The 17,844-nt window shown below is 56.0% G+C and overlaps 1 protein-coding gene across 3 annotated transcripts in view; it reads right to left on the bottom strand.

Moving 5' to 3' along the window:
• LMF1 (lipase maturation factor 1) overlaps nt 1-15,140 on the bottom strand; it is a 103,879-nt gene extending 88,739 nt beyond the window's left edge. For all 3 annotated transcript variants that reach the window (XM_037732244.1, XM_017510954.2, XM_037732241.1), the window contains exons 1-2: nt 14,922-15,140; nt 373-682 (exon numbers count right to left, since the gene is read on the bottom strand). In XM_037732244.1, coding sequence (XP_037588172.1) covers nt 373-682; nt 14,922-15,114 — 503 coding nt within the window. In that variant the 5' untranslated portion in view covers nt 15,115-15,140. The remainder of the gene's footprint in view (nt 1-372; nt 683-14,921) is intronic.
• Nucleotides 15,141-17,844: the final 2,704 nt, after the last annotated feature.

The following is a 17,844-nucleotide window of genomic DNA, read 5'->3' on the forward strand; positions in this document are numbered from 1 at the left end:
GCCTCCTACACGTCCACACACACACCCCACACCTGCCTCCTACACGTCCACACACACACACCCCACACCAGCCTCCTACACGTCCACACACACACACCTGCCTCCTACACGGCCACACACACACCCCCCAAAGCGGGTTCCTACACGTCCACACAGACATGGAGCCGCTGCTTCTGCCTCCCTCTCCCAGTCCTGTGTCTGCAGCAGGCTAGCAATGCAGTCCCTTACACGAGGTTGAGACACTGCAGAGAGCTGGGGTTTTAACCCGAGGATGGGCCGCTGCTCTGGCTGGCGGACTGGCCGCTCTGCCTCGGTCTTAGTAAGATGAGTTACAGAAGCCCTGATCCCCAACCGCCCGCTCCTCCTACTCACCAGATCTGGCCCACATTGACCAGGGACATGTAGAGGCCCCAGAGGGCCACCATGAGAAGCATGTTGGCGCAGCCCGTGATCAGCACGAAGGCCGAGACGCCCAGTCCCAGGAGAGCGAGCAAGTCCAGGTTGGAGTTCATGTCTGACCAGTCCATCAGCCATAGGACGGTGGGCGCATAGCTGAGGGCGTCCCAGCCCACCCTGCCCCGGAAGTACTGCTGGACGCTCCTCAGGTACGCGCTGCAGGGGAGCAGGCCCCTGTCTCCGATCAGCTGCTTGTTCTGATGGAAAGCCACCAGGAACGCCACAACTGGAAGAAAAAGAAGACAAAATGAGCATGACTATGAACAAAACATGTGGACCCCGTGGGCGCTGCTCGGACGTGCAGGGTGGGGCGGGGCGAGAAGGGGAGGCGCCGTCTGGCCAACGATTTGGGGCTCAAACCTCAGACTCAGGAGTCTGAGTACTTTCTCAAAATCTTGGGGGAAATATTGGAAAAGCCAACCTGCAGAAGACACAGTGTGTGTGTATACGCAAACACACGTGAGTAAACTAGACACGCTCATATGAAATCCATGCCTGCTGCACGCAGACAGGTGGCTGACCACCCGCCCTGCAGGCAGCATTCCCCACAGTGAAACGCACCCCGGTGACCCTGGCTACGGTCGGCGGGTCTCTCCCAGCACACGCCACAGGCTTGGTGCCTACTGCCTGCAGGTAAGCCACACGCACCCTCCACGAAAACCACAGGCCTCTGAGTTCATGTCCAACAATGCCCACCCCCACAACGGCACCTTCAACCTCAGTGTCTGCGGAATGCTCAGTGTTCGCCCAGAGATGCCGACGGGGAGAGCACCACGTGCCCGTGTGTAAAGGTGAAAAACGAAAAAGTAGGCTAAAAGTAAAAAACATACACCACCGAAGTGTGAGCCACAACCTGATCTAGTTCATTGTGGCTACAAAACACTTAACAACAAATAAAAGAAAGCTGGAGTGGCTCTGTTCACAACACGGAAAGTAGATCTGGCCAGGCGTGGTGGCTCACACCTGTAATCCCAGCACTTTGGGAGGCCAAGGCAGGCGGATTACCTGAGGTCAAAGAGTTTGAGAGCAGCCTGGCCAACAAGGTGAAACCCCGTTTCTACTAAAAATACAAAAATTAGCTGAGCGTGGTGGCCCACGCCTGTAGTCCTAGCTACTTTGCAGGCTGAGGCAGGAGAATCACTTGAAACCAGGAGGCAGAGGTTGCAGTAAGCCGAGATTGTGCTACTGCACTCCAATCTGGGCAACAGAGTGAGACTGCATTTCAAAAAAAAAAAAAAAGTATTTTTAAGGACAAGGAATCACACAGGGATAAAGGAAGATACTGCGTAATGATAAAAAAAAATCACAAGAGCAAGCCCAAAGTACATGTGGCCTCCTACTGCGCGCAGGAAGCTGGTTTGGGGTCCGTGTCTGTGTAGATGCGCGTGCTGGTTTGGGGTGAGTGTCTGCATAGACACGTAGGAAGCTGGTACTTGTACTTCTCCCCATGCATTTATAAATCTAAAAAATGTAAACAGAATCTGCACAAGGAAAACTACAAACCACTGATCAAAAGAAGCCAAAACAAGATCTAAACATTTGAAGAGACAGACCATCTTCATGGATTGGAGGAATCAAAATCATTGTCAATTTTATTCATAAATTCAGCACAATCTGAACCAAAACACCCAGTAAGTGCTTCTGCAGATGCTGATAAGCTGATTCTAGAAGGTACACGGGAGGGCAAAGGCACTAAAACAGCCAGAATCATCTGGAAAAGAACAGAGGCGAGGACTCACGTTACCCAGATTTAAGACTCATTAAAAGGCTAATGGAGACCACATGAATACAGCATAGTGTTGGTTAAAGAAGAGCCACAGGACTCAGTGGAATGGAAGAGAGGGCCCAGACATAGACCCCCCCAGCTCCCAACCTAACACACAGAGTGAACACATGCTGACAAAGGTTCAAAGACGGCTCCACAGAGAATGAACAGTCTCAGGCCGGGAGCGGTGGCTCATGCCTGTCAGCCCAGCACTTTGGGAGGCTGAGGCAGGAGGACTGCTTGAGCCCAGGAGTTCCACAGCAGCCCAGGCAACAGAGTGAGACCCAGTCTCTACAAAATAAATAAAACACAAACGAAAAGTCTCTGACAATGATGCGGGAACAAATGGATGTCCACATGGAAAAAGATGGGCCTGCACACACTTCACAGCTTACACAAGCTGACTGACGAAAGGTCACAGACCTAAACGTAAGACACAAGAGCATGAGGCTTCCAGACGGAAGCGCAGGAGAAACTCCGTGGCGGGCCTGGCAGCCAGTCCTCAGAGGCCACACCAGAGGCATCATCTGGGAAAGAAAAAACTGTCAACTGAACTTATCAAAATGAAGAACTTCTGATCTGCAAAAGCTGCTTTTAACAGAATGAAGCAACAAGCCACAGATGGGAAGAAAGTACTGGCAAATCCCACCTCTGATAAAGTGTTTGTATCTAGAACATTCAAAGAGCTCTTAACCGCGATCGTTAGAAGACAGACAGCCCAGTGTTAAGGGTGGGAAGAAAAGACACAGGCCATAGACCTCAACAGACACGGGAGCAGTCTGCCTCTCACAGGGCAAGGGCTCCAGACGGCAGATAACGCGTAAAAAGTCGCTCAGTGTCATTCGTCACGGGGAAACGCCAGCTAAAACCACCATGTGACGTCACCACACATGTGTCCCTGTGGCCAGAGTGATTAAAAACGGACAGCGCCCCACGCTCTGGAAGGTTCTGGACAGCGCGAGTGCCCTCGCTGTGCTGCGGATGCCTGCGGCGTGCCGCTGTGGACAGCAGACGGGTGACGTCTTACCCAGGGAATGAAGGGTGGCCTTACAGCCCAGCCACTGAGCCTCTCAGGGGCTCCACCTGGAAACGCGTTCACACAGAAGCCTCGTGCAGATGCTCACAGCAGCTCTGCTCGTCATCACTAAAACCCAGAAAAGAGGAAGACGTCCTTCAAAGTGGACGTGGATAAATAACCGGAGGAGCACTGGGGCAACAGAGCAATATTCACAGGTAAGAATGCAGGAGCTGCTGGTTCAGGCAACAGCCTGGATGGGTGCAAGTGCATGCTGCTAAGTAAAAGAATCTAGACCCAACAGGCTACGTGTTGTGTGAGGCCATTCGTATGTCACACTGGAAAAGACAAAACCGGAGGGATGGAAGACAGGCCCGGGCATGCCAAGGGCTGCTGGGGGTAGGGGTCACCCCCATGCACGGCGGACTTGGGGGCTGGAGCTGGGGGATAGAGCTCTCGATGCACTTGGCAAGCCCACGGCACTGAGCATTACGCAGGATCAACTTTAACGCACACCAAGTATTGGGGAAAGACCCAAGCAACAGGTCGGGGGATGCAGATGGAGTGCAGGCTCCACACGCACGAAGGTGAATCAGACCACACCGACCAGAGGGCAGGAGCCGCCTGAGCAACTCCAGAACGGGTCTGAGTGAAGACCACAAGCACACAGGAGCTGTGTGCAAACGCTGCACGCCAGCGCTCTTCCCGGGGCCTGGGCGGACAGTTTGTGCATGTGCACCAGGGCTGAGCAAACGCTAGAGGAGCAGGGGAGCCAGGTTCTCACTAGCAGAGAGGGAGGATTCAGATGAGCCAGGAGGGAAGGCTGCATACGCTGCATGCCGGGTGGACGTCAGAGACAGAGGCATGGACCAGGTTCACCGTCATAGACTTACAGACAGTGGGTACGACAGAGAAACAACCACGTCTGTGAAATGAGGCAATGACACACAGAGCCCAGCTCTGCCCGGCAAGAGGGCCGGCCGCCGTGACTCCCCAGTAGCAACGGCCCTCGCAGAGCCCAGATCGGAGTTTCTACGCTCCCCTAAAAAGAGCTAGGGTTCCCTGGAGAAACAGCTGATTCTAGGGCCGGGCAGAGAAACAGAATCTGGGCCAGCAGCATCTGGAAAGCTGGAAGGGCTCAAAAGAGGCACGCGAAAGATGCACGAAGACATGGAGAGACACCCATGGCCAAAGCTAGAAACTGAGCAGCAAACTCACAGTGACAACACCGGATCACAACCCGGACACCACCCAGACACAGACTCACAGTGACAACACCGGATCACAACCCGGACACCACCCGGACACAGACTCACAGTGACGACACCGGATCACAACCCGGACACCACCCGGACACGGACTCACAGTGACGACACCGGATCACAACCCGGACACAACCCGGACACGGACTCACAGTGAAGACACAGGATCACAACCCGGACACGGACTCACAGTGATAACACCGGATCACAACCCTGACACAACTCACAGTGATGGCGCTGTATTACCAACCAGAGTGAAAATAAATGGGCATGGGTCCATAGTGTCAAAACAAATGACCACAAACAAGTAACAAGAGCTCCTTCTCAGAGGGATTCTACATAACGTCCGCAGACAGTCCCTCTGGAAGGCAGGGCCTGGACTCAGTGACTGGCTTCCAGAGAACAGAGTGAGCAGGAAACCAGGGACTTCACAGAGGGGACACCTGGCAGACACACCTTGGCCAGGTGATCAGAAAGCCATGCGGACGTCAGGACTCTGATACAGTGTGACGGGAAGGGCCCTGCACCTCTATTGGCCTCTTCCAAAACCCATCACCCAGTGTAATCATGAGAAACAGCAGACAGACCCCATGTGAAGGACACTCTACAGGCTCCATGGCAGGCCTGCACGTAGGAAAGTCTGGGAGGCTGTTACAGACCAGGGAGGACAGAGGGGACGCCAGGACAGAGCTGGGTCCCACCACAGGAGGGGCATGGATGGGAAAGCCACCGAGCACAGTTTGGTGAACAGTAAAAAATGTTACAAAGTAAAGGATCCTTGAAGACCCTCTGCACAGTCAGTGCACGGCATGAAGAGCTGGGAGCAGCTTCCCTGCAAAGCCGCGGGGCAGGGCCACAGGCAGAGCACGGCAGGGCACTGGGTGACAAAGGGGCCAGGCTGGTGACCCCTAAAGGGGTTGGGGATGGCAGATCAGTGGGGGGCAGCTCGAAGTGAGGAGGAAGAGGGTGGTCACGGGGAGGGACACAGGGTGGACACAGGGCAGACACAGGGCGGGACATGGGGAGGGACGTAGGGTGGAGAAAGGGCAGACACAGGTCAGACACAGGGTGGGACACAGAGTGGACATGGGGTGGGACATGGGGCACAATGCAGGGTGGACATGGGACAAGACACGGGGCTGCAGCAGAAGGCTCCCCACGCCCCTCCTGCCTCCACCACCAGCAGAAGGGACCTGAGTCATGAGCCCTGACAACAGAGAGGACACCCTGCAGCAGGGCCCCTCAGCCCCAGCAACCACATGTGCAGGGTCTGCACCAGGAGCTTCCACAGGAGCTCAGGCCAGTGTGTGTACCTGTGTGTGCAGGTGTCTGTACATATGTGCACAGTATACATGAATGTGCACATGTGCAGACATCTGTGTATGCATGTGTGCAGGTCAACGTGTGTGCAAGCTTACGCATGTATACATGTATGTGCATGTCTGAAGGTCTCCATGAGCATGTGTGTACACGTGTGCAGATGTATGCACATATGTAGGTGTCTGCATACACGTGTGCACATGCATACATTTATGTGCATATGTGCTGCTATCCGTGTGTGCACACATGCATACATGTATGTGCATGTGTGCAGGTCTCCGTGTGCATGTGTACGTGTGTGCACATGTATGCATGTATGTGCATGTGTGCAGGTCTCCGTGTGCATGTTTCCACGTGTGCACATGTATGCATGTATGTGCATGCACGCATACTCTGTGTGTATGTGTGTATGCATGTGCTCATGTATAAATTTACATTGATGTGTGCAGGTCTTCGTGTGTATGTGTGTACATGTGTGCACATGCATACATGTGCATGTGTGCCAGTCTGTGTGTGCACAAGTGCACATGTATACATGTAGGTGGGTCTCCATGTGTGCATGTGTGCATACATGTGTGCACGTGTGCATATATCTGTGTGTGCACATGTATACATGTATGTGCATGTGTACAGGCATGTGCCTATGTATGTTTTGGCATGTCTGCTGGTGGGAGGAACACAGGTGGTGACTGTTCAGCCCCTGCACACTCCAGGACCCAGCCCTCCTCAGAGTCAGACCCCTTTCCCACAGGGACCTAATCGGCGCTGGCTGAACAGTGCATGTGCCCCGCCCCTCACCACAATGCAAACTCCAGAGCCACAGAGGAAAACAAGATGTGGCCTCACCAAAGCAACAGCCTCAATCAGTAACTCCAGGGCAGGACACATAACCTACTTCCCGCTTATCAGGAAAAATGAAGACAGACTGAACTGAGATTTCAGAGAAAAAAGCTATTTCAATCTCTACTCATGTTATAAAAATAGCTACATAAAAAGAAGCAGCAAAAATTTCGAAAAATCACAGGCTCTCAGAGCAAAACTATCCAACCAGCCAAGCTTTGGAAAGCCCCATCAGCACCCCATGTGGAGGTGACAGGGAGCCATGGCGACCGCCTGCCTCTCACGGGGACCCTGAGCCTGACCAGGAAATACCATGCCACACAAGCAGCCAACAGCAGGCCTGGCCAGCAAGGCGTGATGGCGCGCACCTATAATGCCAGCTACTCAGGAGGCTGCGGCAGGAGAATTGCTCGAACCTGGAAGGCAGAGGTTACAGTGAGCTGAGACCGCACCGCTGCACTCCAGCCTCGACAAAAGAGCAAAACTCCATCTCAAAAACAAAAACAAATAATCAGAAAGGAAAAAAATTAGTTTTCTCTTTTTGGATAAATTGTTGTAAAATTAAAACAGAACCAGCCCAGAAGTGGCGTTCTCTGTTGGTTGGCTCTTACTGACCGTGGCCAGATGCTGGGCCTTTGCCCCGGGACCTCAGGTACCTTTTCGTTAAAGCATGTGCTGCAGAGCTCCAAGGTAGGGCAGTGCTGTTTGCTTTTCAAACAAGCAAGCATTTTATAGAAGAACTTGTGAAAGCAAGCGGTGCATTTCATTAGAGCTCAAGTGGCCTGGCAAAGAGAGAAACAACTCATTTCCCAGGAGCTCTTAGAGCCACGGAAAGCTCAGAACAAAACCAAATTGGGCACGGTTTCCAGTATTCTTTCTGGTTTCATTTTCTCCTCACATTTTCTGAAGAACAGCTGAGAGTTTAGCAAACACGGGTGAAACAATTATGCCTGCCATGTCACCGCTGCCCCTCGGGTGCCATCTGAGGAGGATGCCAAGCTAGTAGGGCTGTGGTGAGACTCACAGGCACACTACCCATCTCACCGCGCCTCACCTCCGGGGCAGCTGCAGGAGAGGTGCTAAAACTGCCCCACATGGAACATGAGAAGGAAGGGCCGTGGGCAGTGCATGGAACAGACACCACGGCGCAGCGCACAGGCCTCCACACCCGAAGGACAAAGCTAGCTTGGAGATCCCCTAGAGGTCAGATTTTCAAAATAAATCTAACCCAGGGACTCCACATGCCCACATGGAGCCGGAGACGGCATGAAAACTTCCATTCCTGCCAGCGTCGGACATTCCTTCCGCAGCCCAGGCCGTCTCCACTGCGTGTGCAGTGGGCAAGCGCACGCCACACAGAACCCACCGCTTGCCTGGGTGGGCAACCATGGGCAACCCAGGCAATCGGTGGGTTCCCCATGGTGCTCGGCTCCCAGGGCCTGGGGAACTGCTGTTCTTCTCCACTCAGCTTCATCTAGGGGCTTTTCCAGGTTCCAGCCCAAGCTGGGAAGCTAGACAGGAGAGCGGCCCGCACCCATCCTGTTCAGAACCCAGCTGGGATGGGTGGTGTTTGGCACACGTAAGCAGATTGGGGTGGGGCCAGAACAGCCTCATCCAGAGCCAGGACAAGTCTTGAGGTTGAAGAGCTCATCGAGGCCACCGTGAGAGAGAGGGAAAGAGCCTCAAAGACTCCTCGGTAAATAACCAGAATGGAGAACAACGGTGGAAAGCAGGAGGGCAAGGCACTGCGACTCTAGAAGCTTCCAGGGGGAAGAACAAGAGTCAGATGCTTGAAGATGCCTCCTGAATGTTGCAAAGCTCTAAGGGAAAGCGGCTTTGATGGAGAATTGCAGACCCGGGCAAGTTGGTCCTTTCTGGAAAAGCTGCCTGGGGATACACTCCAGCAAAAAGAGAATCCACCAGCAAACAGGAAGACAAGAGCAGCCCAGGAAGTACGAACACAACCAAAGGAGGGCTGTGGCAGTCTCTGTCCTGCTGGGTCACACCTCAGGGCTAGAGGCAGGCGTGGAGGGGAAGGCGCATGGCTAGAAAAGTGTCCCACGCTGACACTAAGCCCTGGTAGATACCACCTGCTACAGGTTAGGCACATTTCACTGAGCAGGAGATGCTCCTAGAAGACAGGGGACAGAGGTCTGAAGAAAGCCCTCTCCCTGGCCGCAAGGGGACAGAGGTCTATAGAAAGCCCTCTCCCTGACTGCAAGGGGACAGAGGTCTGAAGAAAGCCCTCTCCCTGACTGCAAGGGAACAGAGGTCTGAAGAAAGCCCTCTCCCTGGCCGCAAGGGGACAGAGGTCTACAGAAAGCCCTCTCCCTGGCCTCAAGGAGACAGAGGTCTACAGAAAGCCCTCTCCCTGACCGCAAAGGGACAGAGGTCTACAGAAAGCCCTCTCCCTGGCCGCAGGAGGACAGAGGTCTACAGAAAGCCCTCTCCCTGGCCGCAAGGGGACAGAGGTCTACAGAAAGCCCTCTCCCTGGCCGCAAGCAGCTGGAGGGAGACAGGCACAAGAACAACACCAGAACTGGGACAATATCAGCTATGCCAACAGCAAAGGGAGCAGAGAGCAGGGCTCCAGCAGCCAGCACCAGGTGGGGTCAGGAGCCCACACATGATGAGGCCTAAGTCTGGTCTGAAGGCTGCAGGGCATGGGCAGCCATGGAGAGAACAAGTGCAGCTCATGCACAGGAGGGCAGAAGCCAGAGGGTCAGAGGAACAAAGTCAGGAAGAGATGCCCCATGTGGCAGGGACACCGTGGGAGCAGTGCAGGCTCCACGGCTCATCGGCTGGGGCTCTAGCCTCTCACTGCAACCAGTGCAGGCGACATCTGCCCCAGAGGCAGCAGGGAGCATGTGCCACAAAGCCCCCAGCACTCACGCCCTGTGCAGGCACTGGGCGGCCGGCCCTGGCTGGAGTGGTCCCTCCTGAGCCTGTCCAGGGCTGGACCCCGACAAACATATGACCAAAGGGTCTCTGCACGGACACCATGGTACCCATGAAGTGCCAGTCAGCAAAGTTAGTCTGCAAACGCCACCACCACCCAGCCTTCATTTCACCATCACCTACAAATCCCTGCCGAATTGTAAAAATATCTCATAAAGGTTTGGATATCAAAGGAAATGTCCTTTCCGACATTCAGATATGCACTGGCTGCCTAAGAGCCGTCTCCCGGGCCAGCGTGTCCTTGCTCTGCCTTTCAGGAAGAGCACATGCGGGGAGTCCCATGTCAGCCTCAGGACGGCCCATGTGGTCACTCTCACCTCATTGGTGACAGGAAGGTCTTGATGAGCAGCTTGGCCAAGGCCACACAGCTAAGGGGTGGCTTCCACCTGTCACAAGTTTCCAGAAAGTTCTCTGCAGTGAACTGCAATCAACCCAATTCTGACCAACTGTAATTACACCATTTCCAGATAACACCTCAATTGTGAGGCAGTGGAAACACACCGTGTACATATTTTATGTGACTCTCGTCAGTAGTAAAGCAGCATGAGTTCAGTCCGGAGAACCCGGCCGGCGTGGGCAGCTCTGGCCTAGGGCGTCCTCAGGATCACCTGCAAGGCTGTCCTTCCCTCCGCCTCGTCAGGGGTCCAGCTCTACCGACTGGCGCTGTAACAGACGCAGGGCTCTGGAAATTCCACGAGTCTAGCCCAAGCTGCCCGTGGCCACCCATGGCCCGACCTGCCCAGGCCCCCTGGGAGGGATATTTCAAGCATCCAGAAGCCAGCCTAGCTGATGAGACCCCAGACCAGCTGTTTGCCACACATGCCCTCACACTGCAGGGTTGGCCAGTGCCAGCCTCAATCTTCTGCAGGGCCACAAGGTCAGCGCAAGACCCTGGGGGGCCCTGCCATAGGACAGTGAAGGTTCTGGCCAGGCTACTCTGCCCTCTGTCCCCGGGACCCTGGGCATGGTGCCCACTGTTGAGATCAGTTTCCTCACTAGGCACACAGGTGGCAGCAGGCCTGACTGCAGGAGGCCCTGGCACCCACGGCAGCCGGCACTGCCCCTACACCAAGAACACAGCACGCGGGTCCCGCTGCTCAGGCCAGGAACTCCTGTCACACGAGCTGTCACTCATCTGGACTTCAGCTATTCCTGGGAGTGACATCTGTGCTGAGGGGATGCTCAGCGTCTGCCGTCCCCAACCACCTTGGCAGCCTCGGTCCTCCCAGGGGTCCTCACGGCCTGAGAAAGCCGCTGCCCAGATGTCAACCTGGCGTTCAGGACACACGGGCTGCACAGCACAGTGAATGAAGGGCAGGGCGGAGTTCCAGGGTCCATGGACACTCGCTGCACAGCCGGCCGGCAGCTGACCCTGCTTTCTCACTGTCCACCAGGGGTAGTGATGCTGGCACCAGGTCGGCACCGGGCTAGAGACTACGGTCCACACATCAGGATGACAGGCGGGGGCTTTAACTCTGAGCCTGGGAAAACGCAGCTTTCCGCCAGTAACGCGCTCCGGCCCCCACAGCACAGCAGGGCACAGCAGACATCCCAGGCCGCTCGCGGCATGCACATCTGTGGGCGGTGAGCACACCCTGGCACCTACCCACCTTGGTGGCAGCACACGGAAATGCCCAGGGCTGTGGGTGAAGGAGCCAGCACCAGAACAGACGCAAAGTCAGGCTGGATGCAGAGGCCTGTTGCCGGCAGCCGGCCTCTCTGGTCTGGCTTTGAGGCTTCTCTGACGGCAGGTATTTCTGTGTTCTCCTGACCTTTATATCTTCATTACACGGCTGCGGAGACAATGTGCCCAAGGTAAGCCTGTCTCAGTTCGACGTCTTTTAACACGGGGAGTTTCTGCAGAACACATTTGGTTGTGCATTTCTTCACAAGTGTTTTGATAGCTACAAACATTGTAAAATTCAACATCCAGTGAAATATTTGGAGAACCCCTATGGCAACTTGGAAAACCCTGGGATTCTGAGGGACAGTAGCTCACAGTCCCAGTAAAATCCAGAACTTTCTAGAAGGAGATAAGTGCTTGCCTGGGCCATCTCAGCCAGAAAACCATGTCCCTGGAAGATGGGAAACTGGTTCCTTGATACAGCAGAAAACACCGATTCTACCCCAAATGTAGTTACTCACAAGAGGAAAAACCTGCGTATGTCAAAGAGAAATGTTCAACGCCGGACACCAGCCTTTAAATATCCGCTTGGCCCAGTGGCTTAAAAGCGGTTCCTTCTGAACTGAACAGAGAATCCCTGCGGAGATCAAAGGAGCCTCGGCTCGTTTGAAAGAGGCTGAGCTGGTTTTATGAAGCTGCGCTCAGGAGGCGAGGCCTCAGGGACTTCCCGCTGTATCTCAGGCTCCGCTGCGGAAGGCCTATTAGCGCCTCATGGCTTCGGCTTTACTCTACCTGTATTTCCTCGTGTGCTAAGTGACAGCATCAACGTTTAGAATGACTGTTTAATGCTGTGGAGGGAAGAGCTACCTTTTAAAATAATTACAGGCTGGGAGCGGTGGCTCACGCCTGTAATCCAGCACTTTGGGAGGCAGACGCAGGTGGATCACCTGAGTTCAGGAGTTCAAGAAACAGCCTGGCCAACGTGGTGAAACCCCGTTTCTACTAAAAATATTTTAAACATTAGCCAGGTGTGGTGGTGGGCGCCTGTAATCCCAGCTACTCGGGAGGCTGAGGTGGAGAACTGCTTGAACCCAGGAGGAGGAGGTTGTGGTGAGCCAACACAGTGCCACTGCACTCCGGCCTGGGTGACAGAGTGAGACTCTGCCTCAAAATAAAATAAGATAATTGCTTTAAAGAAAGAGAGAGAGAGCGAGCGGACGCTGATACTGCAGTCTCACAGAAAGCCTTGTAGTGAATAGCGCATCTCTTTGCACCAGTAGGTAGCCTGTGTTATCACACAAAATGTCAGAGTGAGCAACGCTTCAGCACAGGGACGCTACCAAACTTCCCGCGACGTGTGTGGGACAAAAGCTGTGCAAAGGAGCGATGAAGGGAAATGGAGACATGCCCACAGCCTACAACCACGCTTGGGCAATGTCTGGGCCAGCAGCTCCGGAGCCCTGTGGAAGGGTGGCTGCCCATGCGCCCCGCCGGCTGCATCTCTGCCTGGCACTCTCCCCTCACTTCCAGGCTCATTCGAGAGTTTCAGAGTTTGGGCTTCGTTGCTGCCAACAGACTGGCCTTATGCAACATGTACCCACATGTCCACTGACGTACCCATGATCACAGGACCACTTCTTTCAAACCAGCTCTGGGCTGTAGGGACTGGGGTGGATGAAAGGGAGGTGGAATCGCCAGCTGCCCCTGGCCAGGGGGTCCAGAGGTTTTCAGCGTGAACTGACTTTTCTCAGAATGCTCTGCAGGCTGCACAGGTGGGCGCCACGCAGCTGCGGGGTGAAGGGTCTCACCAGTGGACCGGCCAACCACATCCCTGAGTGAGACGCACGCTGAGTCTGCGTCTCATGAGGTTCTGAGAGTTGCCCCAGACCTCTGCTGGCAGGGGCATTTAAGATGCCGTTAAATGTTGAGAACATTTAAGAAGAAACCCCAGCCTGGCCACCAGCTATAGGGTTGCTGGGACTCACAGGGTCGTGGGGTGTCCCTTACGCTGTGCTCAAGTGCAGGATCCAAGATGTTAAGAGACAGGACACTAAAGAACTGGTGAAGAGCAGCTGGACTCGGGGGGCCACGCCACCTGAGTGGAGACAGGCGAGGCCCCGAACATGCAGAAGCGTCTGCATTTATTAGGTACAGGCAGGGGGAAGGGGCGTAAGTGAGGTCATCATCCATAGGCTTAGTGATAGGGCATACATAATCACGTGAGTCACAAGAGAGGGGGCCACCCCATTATGTCACCTGGGCAGAGACATGGGCCGTGCACAGTAGTAAAGGGTTGTGTACAGAAACGGGGTCCATCCCCATTAGATCGCCGAGGCAAAGAGGTGGGCTGTGTGCAGTAGGTGTCATGTGCAACACTTCTTATCTGGGGGTAGGAGACTTTAAAGTATTTCTAATAGGCTACTGTAAGCCAACCCAGTGGGAGCTGACAGACTTGTGCTCTTAAGATATTTATGGGAGGGTGATTTGAGCTAGCACAGAAAGGAGAAAAGACTGACAGGGTGTACAGCCGCTGTGACTGGTCACACCAGAGGGGTTCTTCTCCCTCGGCTATTTGCGGGATCTCAGGCCTGAGGCCGACTTTCCACAGGAACTGGATGCGAGGTATACAACTCCTTTATCGGGAGGAGAGGCTCCTGCTCCAAGCCTGCCATACAGCGTGTGCCCTTTCAGGCAGGGACGCCACCCCCGGGGTCTCTGGTTCTCGTCCTGGCCTGGCTGTTTCCCCATGTGCTGCTTCTGTTCTGTGACTGCTCCGGGCATTCCCCCCACTACAGACTACTGTATGGTTCTATGGAAGGATCCTATACATCAGCACTAAATGTGTCCGTACAGCTCTGACTACAGTACCTGTATGATTATATAGAAAGGTTATATGCGACTAAGCATGCTAGATGTAAGCACCAAGTATGACTATATAAACTGGATGTATGTAAGCAGTAAGTTATATCTCAGGCACTAGCTCTAAACTAATGCGCGATTATCTATAATCACATAAAGGAAACAGCTGAGTAATAGCACTATAAACTAAGACATTCTTCGGGCACTAGTCGTGCCCGGGTCTGGGCGGTTCTCCTTGCTCGGTGCCCACGGGGGGTGTCACCCACAACCAGCCAGTCACCTTCCCTGGGCCCTCAGGGGGCGCGAGGAGGCTGCGGGAGGCTCCCCGCGTTTTGGCAGGGGCTGCGCGCGGGGAGGTGGCAGTGCGCCCCGGGCATGGCGGCGGAGCAGGAGGAGCGGGAACCCTCCCCACCAGCGCTGCCCCGGGCCGGCAGCGGGAGCCATCGCCGTCCGGGCCGCCCCCCGGCCGCAGCCAGACGCAGACCCGCGAGCTGCCCGCGCACGGGGACCCCACCTGCCCAGCTCACCTGCGAGCTCCCGGGCCAGGGCCCGGCCGCCCCGCCTTGCACAGCCCCCAGCCGGTCCCCGCGGGCGCCGCCGGGCAACGTCGGGGCTGCGGGTGGGGCCGGAGCCCGGGAGCCCGCGAGCCCAGGCCGGAGGCTCGGGGCGGGCCACCGGCGCAGCACGCCTCGTCCTGCCCCACCCGCCCCGCCTGGCCCGGTGCCGGCAGGAAGGAGCGCTGCGTGGGGGTTCTCGAGGGAGGGCGGGGGTCGTGGGGCGCGGAGGTGACACTGGCGGATGTCCCGCCCGCCTGGAACTCACAGTACACGAAGGCTAGGGCCTTCAGGAGCACGATCCGGGTCAGCCAGAAGGTGCCCGCGTGGAGGTGAGCCGGAGAGCCTGCGGGGTCACGCCCCGGCGCGGGCGGCGCCTCGGGCTCCGGGGCCGAGTGCCCGGTTTTCCGTTTCCTCAGAGACTCCTCGGGCGCCGCCATTGCTGGGCCGTCAGGGCGCATGCGCAGGAAGGGCGCACTCCCAGAGGCCCCGCCCAAGCTCGGAGGCCCCGCCTCTCCCCTTTCGGCCCTGCCCACCCCCGAAGGCCCCACCCACACACTGGGAGGCCCCGCCCACGAGCCCAGAGGCCCCGCCCTCTCCCGCCGGCCCCGCCCCCGCAGAAAGCTGGTGCCCGGAGCCTCCGCCCCTCGCAGTCCTCGCTGGGCACTGCTGCGGTTAGGGCGCGGGGCTGGGTACCTGGGAGGTGGTGCGGATCGCCCGACCCGACCTCACTGGGGCAGGCATGCACGCGGGCTTTCTGTCGGTCCGCGTGGCAGAAGCCCAGGTGCCCTCCCCCAGCCATTCCCTCCCAACCACCGTCCTGGGGGAGGTGGACTGCGGACACCCTGGCGGTGCTGCCACTGCGTGCCCCTGCCTCACAGCTGACCCTCATTCCCACTCTCCACAGAGGGTGCTGGGGCGATCTTCGCAGCTAGCAAGACACAGAGTAGGCATGGCAGGGCCTGGAATGCGGGGGAACCCTCTCCTGCCTCCCAGCCCCAGCACCCTTCCGCCTTTGCCCAGCCCAGCTCCTGCCAGCCCTGAGGACTGGACTTCAAGCTGTGGCAGAAGAGGGGGACTCAGGACTCAGGAGGGAAGGACTTACTGCTCAATGCCCCAAACGGAACCTGAAGGAGGATGCCAGCAACTCTACACTCTGATGACTCAACGGGAGTTCCAGGGGCTGCTCAGAAGTGGGCGCTGGGAGAGGCTGGAGTCACAGGCATTCCTTAGAGGAAAGAAAGCGAGTGAGGCTGGAGTAGGCACAGGAGACCTAGGGGTTATTTGATAAAATGTGGGGCACGTGGATGGAAATCAGGAAGTACTGATTTCTCCTTATTTGTTTATCAGAGCTCTTTACATATGAAAAGTCCTCTTCTTCTGTGTACATTGGAAATGTTTGTCCTGGTTTTTTGTTTTTGTTTTAACGTGTTCTTGTCTTTAGCCCTTCTAGTGTTCCTAGTGTTTTGGCCTATAAATTATCACCACTGGTATGGCCAAATGACCCATATTTACTGCTTGTTTAATTACCTGTTTATATCTTCGCCACCTGTGGAGTGAGCCCTGTGTGGGCAGAGACTGTGGACATCGGGCCCCCAAATCCAGGCCTGACAGGCTATGGCCAGAGCCTCCCCACAGCGTCCAGCCTCCCCATGTCACTGGGGTCGTGGCATACATGTACAGCTTATGGTTTGATTTTAGTTTTTGTTTCTTTTCCATGAAAACCCCCTTAGGAGTCCAGCTATGAAATGAGACCTGTAAAAGACATTGCCATGGGTGTGAACACACCAACATCCTCGCACACTGGCCAAGCCTCTGGGCGCGATGTGTGCCTGACGGCTTGGAGCCTTGGGGATCGCAGGAGCCGTCGGCCCTGGCTGGCACCTGGCACACAGGTCCCTCTGCAGGGCCCACGACCGGCACCTCTCCTCGTGGCCTGGGCCACCAGCTTCGGAAGGGCCAGCACAGCCCCCACTGCTCCCCTCCTGAGTGGGGAACGGGGAAACCCCTGAACCCTTGGGTCATGCCTGCAGGGCGGGCCCTGTCTGGATGCCAGGCCTGCTGGGGACAGACGGTGAGAGGGAGAGCCCTGCGTCAGGTGTGGCCCCGAGTTGTCCTCAGGTGGGGCTGCCCTCACAAGGAGCCTTTGTGCGCAGCTTCCCCTCGCCGGGCAGAGCCACTCTCCCCAGGAAGGGCACAATGGGGCATTGTGCAGAGCAGAAAAGGGCCCCTTGTTCCCGCTCCCAGCGCCCCGGGCCCTGGCTCTTCGTCTGCTCAGGCTGGGAGCAGCCGGCGGAAGGGTCTGCTGGGAGCTGCTGTTCTCTCTGAGCTCAAGTTTCCCTGGGAGCTTGACCTCTGGGACGCTGACCGCAAGGGGTCCCATCCACGGCCTAGAATGGGTCCACAGCAGGCCACCGGGACAGGGCTCGGGCCGAGGAGAGGTGGACCAGCAGCTCTGTTTGAGCCCATTTCAGCCTGAATTTCATCAAAAGTGTACTGGGTTAGGATTCGGCCACAAAAAGGAATCCAAGAGCTAGGCACGGTGGCTCACGCCCTGTCATCCCAGCACTTTGGGAGGCTGAGGCGGGTGGATCATCTGAGGTCAGCGGTTCAAGACCAGCCTGGCCAACATGGTGAAACCCTGTCCCTACTAAAAATACAAAAAAATTAGTTGGGTGTGGTGGCACACTCCTGTAATCCCAGGTACTCAGGAGGCTGTGGCAGGAGAATCGCTTGAACCGGGGAGGCGGAGGTCCCAACGTGAGCTGAGATCCCGCCGCTACGCTCCAGCCTGGGCCACAGAGTGAGACTCCGTCTTGAAAAAATAAAATACAAAGGAATCCAGTTCGGACACATGTTACAAGATGGACGAACCTCAGAACATCAGGCTCGGTGAGATGGGACGGATACCAAGGTCACAGGTTGTGTGAGCCCATTTACCTGAAATGTCTAGAGCGGGCAAAACCACGGGAAAGGAGGCAAGATGTGTGGTCCAGGGCTGGGTGGGGGGGTGGGGATTGAATGTTTCACAGGTAAGACGTTTCCTTTTGGGCTGGTGAGAATGTTCTGGAACTAGGAGGTGATGGAGCCTCAGCACCGTGAGTGGTTCTCCGGAACGTGGTTCATGTCATGCTGTGCGAATTTCACCTCAAATTTTAGAAAGGTAAAATGGGCCGGGCGCGGTGGCTCAC

The sequence above is a fragment of the Cebus imitator genome, unplaced genomic scaffold, assembly GCF_001604975.1.
Source record: "Cebus imitator isolate Cc_AM_T3 unplaced genomic scaffold, Cebus_imitator-1.0 Scaffold444, whole genome shotgun sequence".
NCBI classification, from domain to species: domain Eukaryota; kingdom Metazoa; phylum Chordata; class Mammalia; order Primates; family Cebidae; genus Cebus; species Cebus imitator.